At 47.4% G+C, this 9,679-nt stretch overlaps 1 protein-coding gene across 1 annotated transcript in view; it reads left to right on the top strand.

Moving 5' to 3' along the window:
* olfm3a (olfactomedin 3a) overlaps positions 1-9,679 on the top strand; it is a 42,576-nt gene that overhangs the window by 8,558 nt on the left and 24,339 nt on the right. The window contains exon 2 of the mRNA XM_046290785.1: positions 4,968-5,111. Within this exon, the coding sequence (XP_046146741.1) occupies positions 4,968-5,111 (144 nt within the window). The remainder of the gene's footprint in view (positions 1-4,967; positions 5,112-9,679) is intronic.

Here is a 9,679-nt window from a genome sequence, read left to right as displayed (position 1 = left end):
TCCATACAGAAATGGTTTGTTGAGATTGGTGTGGAAGGACTTGACTGGCCTGCACAGAGCCCGGGACATCCACCCCGTGGAACACCTTTGGGATGAATTGGAACACTGACTGCGAGCCAGGCCTAATCGCCCAACATCAGTGCCCGACTTCACTAATGCTCTTGTGGCTGAATGGAAGCAAGTCCCTGCAGCAATGTTTCAACATCTAGTGGAAAGCCTTCCCAGAAGAGAGGAGGCTGTTATAGCAGCAAAGTGGGGACTAACTTCATATTAATGTCCATGATTTTGGAATGAGATGTTCGAAGAGCAGGTGTCCACATAATTTTGGTAATTTAGTGTATGTACATATAACTAGGAATAAAGTAACAGATAATAAACAGTAGCAGGAGCCGATGTGATTATTCCAAAAAGTGCAAAGACATTGACTTTCAGCCTCCCGAGAAGGAAGATGCATTGTTGTGCCCTGTTGAACTCTAGGTTGGTGTGTTTGGACCATGATAGATCATTAGTGATTTGGACACTGAGGAACTTGAAGCTTTCGACCCTCTAAACTACAGCCCCATCGATGTGAATGGAGGCATGCACTGCCCTCCATTTAATGTTGTCCATGATCAGCTACTTTGTCTGGCTGACATTGAGGGAGAGGTTATTGTCCTGGCACCACACTGCCAGGTCTCTGACCTCCTTCTATAGGTGTTCTCGTCGTCGGTGATCAGGCCTACCAATGTTGTGTCTTTGGCAAACTTAATGATGGCCATGCAGGCGTGGGTGAACAGGGAGTACAGGAGGGGACTAAGCACTCACTCCTGAGAGGCCCCCGTGTTGAGGGTCAGCATGGCAGATGTGTTGTTGGCTACTCTCACCACCTGAGGGTGTCCCGTCAGGAAGTCCAGTATCCAGTTGCAGAGGGAGGTGTTTAGTCCCAGGGTCCATAGCTTAGTGATGAGCTTGGAGGTTGCAATGGTGTTGAACGCTGAGCTCTATTCAATGACCAGCATTCTCACGTAGGTGTTCCTTTTGTCCAAGTGGGAAAGGGCAGTGTGGAGTGGAATAAATATTGCGTCCTCTGTGGATCTGTTGGGGCGGTATGTGAATTGGAGTGGGTCCAGGGTGTCTGGGGTGTTTGGTGGCATTGTGAGCCATGACCAACCTTTCAAACCATGATGACATTGTCAATGCACTTATTAATGAATCCAGTGACTAATGTGGTATCGGATCAATGAATCCCAGAACATATTCCAGTCTGTGCTAGTGAAACATTCCTATTGCTTTGCATCCGCTTCATCTGACCACATCTGTATAGAGCCCATCACTGGTACTTCCTGTTTGAGTTTTTGCTTGTAAGCAGGAATCAGTAGGATATATTTACCAAATGGAAGGCGAGGGAGAGCATTGTATGCATCTCTCTGTGTGGAGTAAAGGTGATCTAGAGTTTTCTCACAGGTGATAGAAAGTTGGTAGAAATGAGATAAAATGGATTTCAGTTTTCCTGCATTAACATTTTCTTGTTAGCGTCGATACAGCTTGTTGTGTGTGGTCTTAGTTCCAGCATCGGTTTGTCATGGTGAATAAAACAGCTACGAAGAATATGGATGAAAACTCACTTGGTAAATAGTTTGGTCTACAGCTGACTATGAGGTATTCTATCTCAGACGAGCAGAACCTCGAGACTTCCTTAATATTGGAGATCGCGATCCAGCTGTTGTTAACAAAGAGACACACACCACCCCCCTTGAGCTTACCCAACGCTGCCATTCTGTCCTTCCGGTGCAAATATTATCCATGTCCAAATTTCCGAGAAACATAGGATATTACAGTTCTTCAGGTCCCATTGATGGGATAGTTTCGAACGGAGCTCGTCCAGTTTGTTCACCAGTGATTGTACATTCACGAATAGAACAGGTAGTAGAGGTGGATGATTTACTCCGTAGTTTCATCAGGGTACCCGCACGTCGGCCTCTGTATCTCTGTCTCGTTCTCTTCTGAGTGTTAGGGATTAGGGCCTATGGTTCCAGGTCTCTGTAAGTTAGATAGAGAAGCATATGCTACAAGGCTACATTGGTTTCACACAGAGATACACTCCAAAGGCTGGTCATTAATCATTCTCACAAAATACCATTCAGTGGAGACACGGAGCCATCCCCAGTGGACCAGCACTGTTTTACTCCCTGCACAAGCATCTGTGGTTGTGTATTTCTCTCCCCTTCTCTCTTTCTCTTTCTCTCTCTCTCTATTTCTCTTTAACCCCCTCTCTCACACTCATTATCACCACACATCTCATGTTTGACACTCTCCATTTATTTTCTCTCTCTCTCTCTCTCTCTCTCTCTCTCTCTCTCTCTCTCTCTCTCTCTCTCTCTCTCTCTCTCTCTCTCTCTCTCTCTCTCTCTCTCTCTCTCTCTCTCTCTCTCTCTCTCTCTCTCTCTCTCTCTCTCTCTAACCCCCTCTCTCCCTTAACGTTGAGAGTAGAAGCATGATATCTTTAAAAAAAAGCTGTGGTAGAAGGGATTATCCACACTCATTTTATAGAGAGAAGCATGCTACACAGAAGAACAATCCGAACTCATCTCTCGGCATGTCCAGTCCATCCATTATCTCAGCCAACCATAGCTAGCGGGAAGGTACCTGTATTTTTCCATGGAGAAACCAACCAGGCTCATACTTTTCTTTGTATGTACTGATGGCATACACGTTTGTTATTAAGGCACATGAAAGTTCACATGTTCCAGAAGGTATTTCTGCAACATCAAGTTAAAATGCCTCTCCTGTGAAGTAGTGACGTGTGGCATGCGCCAAGTTTCTTGAAATGGGTCACTCATGTTCCACTCTCCATCTCTCTCCCTTTCATTTCCTCTGTTCCTGGCTCTCTCTCTCTTTCTATCTCTCTCTCTCTCTCTGAAGTGAAACAGCAACAGAAATATGAGTTTATAGTTCAGCCTTGAATGGGAAGGTTGTCAGAGAGTTGCACTTTTAAAGGAATGGAGAAAAATAAAACACGTGTCGGTGTGATTGGCTGTATTCAAGGCTCTGGTTACAGAGACAGAAAGAACTTGTTTTAATATAGAGTGGCCTTGTCCAATGTCCTTAGTTGCTGTTGGTTGTACATGGCATGAGCATGACTTATATTTCCTATTCTTTTGCGGAAGATATACAGACCATTCAAAAGTTTGGACACACCTACTCATTCAAGGGTTTTTCTTCATTTGTACTATTTTCTACATTGTAGAATACTAGTGAAGACATCACAACTATGAAATAACACATATGGAATCATGTAGTAACCAGAGAAGTGTTAAACAATCACAATATATGTTATATTATAGATTCTTCAAAGTAGCCACCATTTGCTTTGGCAGCTTTGCACACTCTTGGCATTCTCTCAACCAGCTTCACCTGTAATGCTTTACAAAAAGTCTTGAAGGAGTTCCCACATATGCTGAGCACTTGTTGGCTGCTTTTCATTTTTCTGCGGTCCAACTCATACCATACCATCTGAATTGGTTTGAGGTCGGGTGATTGTGGAGGCCAGGTCATCTGATGAAGCACTTCATGACTCTCCTTCTTGGTCAAAGAGCCCTTACACAGCCTAGAGGTGTGTTGGGTCATTGTCCTGTTGAAAAACAAATGATAGTCCCATTAAGCGCAAACCAGATGGAATGGTGTATCGCTGCAGAATGCTGTGGTAGCCATGCTGGTTAAGTGTGCCTTGAATTCCAAATAAATCACAGAAAATGTCACCAGCAAAGCACCCCCACACCATCACACCTCCTCTTCAAATCCTCACAGTGGGAACCACATATGCGGAGATCATCTGTTCACCTTCTATGCATCTCACAAAGACATGGAGGTTGAAACCCAAAATCTCAAATTTGGACTCATCAGACCAAAGGACAGATTTCCACCGGTCTAATGTCTATTGCTCATGTTTCTTGGACAAAGCAAGTATCTTCTTCTCATTGGTGAACTTTAGTAGTGGTTTCTTTGCAGCAATTTGACCATGAAGGCCTGATTCACACAGTCTCCTCTGAACAATTGATGTTGAGATGTGTATGTTACTTGAACTCTGTGAAGCATTTATTTGGGCTGCAATTTCTGAGGCTGGTAACTCTAATGGACTTATCCTCTGTAGCAGAGGTAAATCTGGGTCTTCATTTCCTGTGGCGGTCCTCATGAGAGCCAGTTTCATCATCTTCATGTCTTAAAGTAATGATGGACTGTCACTGATTATTTGAGTGGGTCTTGCCATAATATGGACTTGGTCTTTTACCAAACACCTTCTGTATACCACCCCTACCTTGTCACAACACAACTGATTGGCTCAAACGCAAGGTTCCACAAATTAACTTAAGGCACGGCACCCCTGTTCATTGAAATGCATTCCAGGTAACTACCTCATGAAGCAGGTTCAGATAATGCCAATTGTGTGCAAAGTTGTCATCAAGGCAAAGGGTGGCTACTTTGATAAATCTTAAATATATTTAGATTTGTTTAACACTTTTTTGCATACTACATGATTCTACAAATATGTTGTTTCATAGTTGTGATGTCTTCACTATTATACTACAATGTATAAAATAGTAAAACTAAATAAAATCCCTTGAATGAGTAGGCGTGTTCAAACATTTGAATGGTATTGTATATATCTATCACTTTATATTAGTAGTTCCCAACCTTTTTCGGTTACTGTACAAAACTGCATTTTGCTCTGTCTGGAGTACCCCTGAAGTACCCACACATGTGCATTTTGCCAGTAAGCCTATGGTCTCATGAGTCTTCTCAAGACCAAGTCCCCCCCAGGAGTCCTTGTACCCCTGGTTGGAACCACTGCTTTCTATCACTAGCTCTTTGATAATCTAGCTACCAGCTCATATTGGAAAATGTTGTCTGTCGTCCAACGGCATTTACCCACATCAACGATTCCCTTCACCAACATTTTCCTGTGTGTGCATGTGTGCGCGTGTGTGTAGACAATTGGGCCTAAGGAGGGCTGGCAGGTGTACAGCTCTGCCCAGGATGCCGATGGTCGGTGTATCTGCACGGTGGTGGCACCTGAACAGAACCTCTGCTCCAGAGATGCCAAGGGAAGACAGCTCCGCCAGCTACTGGAGAAGGTACCCCGCAAACATGCAGGAACGCACACACACACACACACACACACACACACACACACACACACACACACACACACACACACACACACACACACACACACACACACACACACACACACACACACACACACACACACACACACACTACCCCTTAGTCTCTCTTTATTGTTCTCCCTCCCTCTGTCTTCTTCCCTCTCTCTTTCTCACTCCTTTTTTCTCCCTCCCTTTCTCGTTCTCCCTCTGTCTCTCTCCCTCCCTCTGTCTCCTTCCCTCTCTCTTTCTCTCTCACTCCTTTTTTCTCCCTCCCTTTCTCTCCCTCTCTTTCTCTCTCCCCCTTTCTCGTTCTCCCTCCCTCCCTCTGTCTCCTTCCCTCTCTCTTTCTCTCTCACTCCTTTTTTCTCCCTCCCTTTCTCTCCCTCTCCCCCTTTCTCGTTCTCCCTCCCTATGTCTCTCTCCCTCTCTCTTTCTCTCTCCCTCCCTCTTTCTCTTTCTCTCTCCCTCCCTCCCTCTGTCTCTCTCCCCCTCTGTCTCTCTCCCTCCCGGTCCACTGTTTCACCCTTTTTAGCTCTTTCCAGGAATCAGCTGACCTTCATCGGATGTGTCAGATGAACACACAACAACTATATACAATATATAATAATATATGCCATTTAGCAGACGCTTTTATCCAAAGCGACTTACAGTCATGTGTGCATACATTCTACGTATGGGTGGTCCCGGGGATCGAACCCACTACCCTGGCGTTATAAGCGCCATGCTCTACCAACTGAGCTACAGAAGGACCACAACACCTACCATAGAATGAACACACAACACCTACCATAGAATGAACACACAACACCTACCATAGAATGAACACACAACACCTACCATAGAATGAACACACAACACCTTACATAGAATGAACACACAACACCTACCATAGAATGAACACACAACAGCTTACATAGAATGAACACACAACACCTACCATAGAATGAACACACAACAGCTTACATAGAATGAACACACAACAGCTTACATAGAATGCACACACAACACCTACCATAGAATGAACACACAACACCTCCTATACAATTAAGCAACTAACTCTCAGTCTCACATCAGAATTAGACGTTCATCCATGTTTCTCAAGCGTCAAATGTCTAAGTGTTTAAGGTTAAGATTAGCCATTAACGCTGAACATTTAAGGTTAGAGTTAAGTTCAGGCATTAACTCTGAGATCCTGAGGTTAACCCTTTGACACGTACCAACAAACGGGTGTGATCATTCTATAGTGGTCCCTGCAGCATATGCTCAAACCGGTGTGATCATTCTATAGGGGTCCCTGCAGCATACGCTCAAACCGGTGTGATCATTCTATAGTGGTCCCTGCAGCATACGCTCAAACCGGTGTGATCATTCTATAGGGGTCCCTGCAGCATACGCTCAAACCGGTGTGATCATTCTATAGTGGTCCCTGCAGCATACGCTCAAACCGGTGTGATCATTCTATAGTGGTCCCTGCAGCATACGCTCAAACCGGTGTGATCATTCTATAGTGGTCCCTGCAGCATACGCTCAAACCGGTGTGATCATTCTATAGGGGTCCCTGCAGCATACGCTCAAACCGGTGTGATCATTCTATAGTGGTCCCTGCAGCATACGCTCAAACCGGTGTGATCATTCTATTGTGGTCCCTGCAGCATACGCTCAAACCGGTGTGATCATTCTATTGTGGTCCCTGCAGCATACGCTCAAACGGGTGTGATCATTCTATAGTGGTCCCTGCAGCATACGCTCAAACGGGTGTGATCATTCTATAGTGGTCCCTGCAGCATACGCTCAAACGGGTGTGATCATTCTATAGTGGTCCCTGCAGCATACGCTCAAACGGGTGTGATCATTCTATAGTGGTCCCTGCAGCATACGCTCAAACGGGTGTGATCATTCTATAGTGGTCCCTGCAGCATACGCTCAAACCGGTGTGATCATTCTATAGTGGTCCCTGCAGCATACGCTCAAACCGGTGTGATCATTCTATTGTGGTCCCTGCAGCATACGCTCAAACGGGTGTGATCATTCTATAGTGGTCCCTGCAGCATACGCTCAAACGGGTGTGATCATTCTATAGTGGTCCCTGCAGCATACGCTCAAACGGGTGTGATCATTCTATAGTGGTCCCTGCAGCATACGAAAATGTAGGCTAAATTAGTCCTAGCTGTAACGGCGTTCTTCATTTGTAGAATGAGAGTTGGACCGAAATGCAGCGTAGTGGTTACTCATGACTTTAATAGAAAAAGTGACACATGAAATAACTATACAAAATACAAAACAAACGGAACGTGAAACCTAATTACAGCCTATCTGGTGAAACTACACAGAGACAGAAACAATCACCCACGAAATACAAAGCGAAACCAGGCTACCTAAATACGGTTCCCAATCAGAGACAATGAGAATCACCTGACTCTGATTGAGAACCGCCTCAGGCAGTCAAGCCTATACAACACCCCTAATCAGCCGCGATCCCAAATACTACAAACCCCAATACGAAAATACAATAACATAAACCCATGTCACACCCTGGCCTGACCAAATATATAACGAAAACACAAAATACAATGACCAAGGCGTGACAGAACCCCCCTAAGGTGCGGACTCCCGGACGCACCTCAAAACCATAGGGAGGGTCCAGGTGGGTGTCTGTCCATGGTGGCGGTTCCGGCTCGGGACGTGGACCCCAATCCATTAAAGTCATAGTTCCTCCCCTTCGCGTCCTGGGATAATCCACCCTCGCCGCCGACCATGGCCTAATAGTCCTCAACCAGAACCCCACAGAACTGAGGAGCAGCTCGTGACTGAGGGGCATCTCGGGACTGAGGGACAGCTCGGGACTGAGGGGCAGCTCGGGACTGAGGCAGCTCGGGACTGAGGGGAAGCTCGGAGCTGAGGGGCAGCTCGGGACTGAGGGGAAGCTCGGGACTGAGGGGAAGCTCGGGACTGAGGGGAAGCTCGAGACTGAGGGGCAGCCCGGAACTGAGGGGCAGACCGGAACTGAGGGGAAGCCCAGTACTGAGAGGAAGCCCAGTACTGAGATGAAGCTCAGGCAGGTAGTAGGCTCCGGTAGATCCTGGCTGGCTGGCGGATCTAGAAGATTCTGGTTGACTGGCAGATCTGGAAGAGACTGGTTGACTGGCAGATCTGGAAGAGACTGGTTGACTGGCAGATCTGGAAGAGACTGGTTGACTGGCAGATCTAGAAGATCATGGCTAACTGGCGGATCTAGCTGCTCTATGCAGACTGACAGCTCCTTGCAGACTGACAGCTCTGGCAGCTACATGCAGGCTGACAGCTCCTTGCAGACTGGCAGCTCTTTGCAGACTGACAAGTCTGGCTGCTTCATGCAGACTGACAGTTCTGGCTGCTTCGAACAGACTGACAGCTTTGACTGCTCCATGCAGACTGACAGCTCTGGCTGCGTCATGCAGACTGACAGCTCTGACTGCTCCATGCAGGCTGACAGCACCCTGCAGACTGGCAGCTCTTTGCAGACTGACAGTTCTGGCTGCTTCATGCAGACTGACAGCACCTTGCAGACTGACAGCTCCCTGCAGACTGGCAGCTCAGGCTGCTCCGAACAGGCAGGAGGCTCCGGCAGCGCTGTAGAGGAGGAAGGCTCTGATAGCGCTGAACAGGCGGGAGACTCCGACAGCGCAGGTGGGAAGGAAGGCTCTGATAGCGCTGAACAGACAGGCGGGAGCCTCCAGTAGCGCAGGAGGGAAGGAAGGCTCTGGCTGTGCTGAACAGGCGAGGCGCACAGAAGGCCTGGTGCGTGGTGCTGGAACTGGTGTTACAGGATTGAGGACACGCACAGGAAGCCTGGTGCGGGGAGCTGCTACCGGAGGACTGGTGTGTGGAGGTGGTTCTGGATAGACCGGACCGTGCAGGCGCACTAGAGTTCTTGAGCACCGAGCCTGCCCAAGCTTACCTGGCTCGATGCCCACTCTAGCCCGGCCAATACAAAGGGCTGGTATGAACCGCACCGGGCTATGCGCCCGCACTGGAAACACCGTGCGCTCCATAGCATAACACGGTGCCTGCCCGGTCTCTCTAGCCCACCGGTAAGCACAGGGAGTTTGCGCAGGTCTCCTACCTGGTATAGCCATACTCCCATTAAGCCCCCCCCACCCCAATAATTTTTTGGGGCTGCTTTTCGGGCTCCCTTGCCAACCGTGTTCCCTCGTATCGTCGGCTCCTATCTCCGGCTGCCTCTGCTCTCCTTAGTGCCTCCACCTGTTCCCATGGGAGGCGATCTCTTCCGGCCAGTATCTCCTCCCAAGTGTAACAACCTTTACCATCCAACACGTCTTCCCATGTCCATTCTCCGAATAATTCATCCTCCTTTTGCTGCTCCAGCTGTCGCTGCCTGTTAACACGCTGCTCGGTCCGTGTGTGGTGGGTGATTCTGTAACGGCGTTCTTCATTTGTAGAAAGAGAGTCGGACCAAAATGCAGCGTAGTGGTTACTCATGACTTTAATAGAAAAAGTGACACATGAAATAACTATACAAAATACAAAACAAACGG

Source organism: Oncorhynchus gorbuscha, linkage group LG12 (assembly GCF_021184085.1).
Source record: "Oncorhynchus gorbuscha isolate QuinsamMale2020 ecotype Even-year linkage group LG12, OgorEven_v1.0, whole genome shotgun sequence".
Lineage (NCBI taxonomy): Eukaryota > Metazoa > Chordata > Actinopteri > Salmoniformes > Salmonidae > Oncorhynchus > Oncorhynchus gorbuscha.
This window is presented reverse-complemented; position numbering and strand designations above follow the sequence as displayed.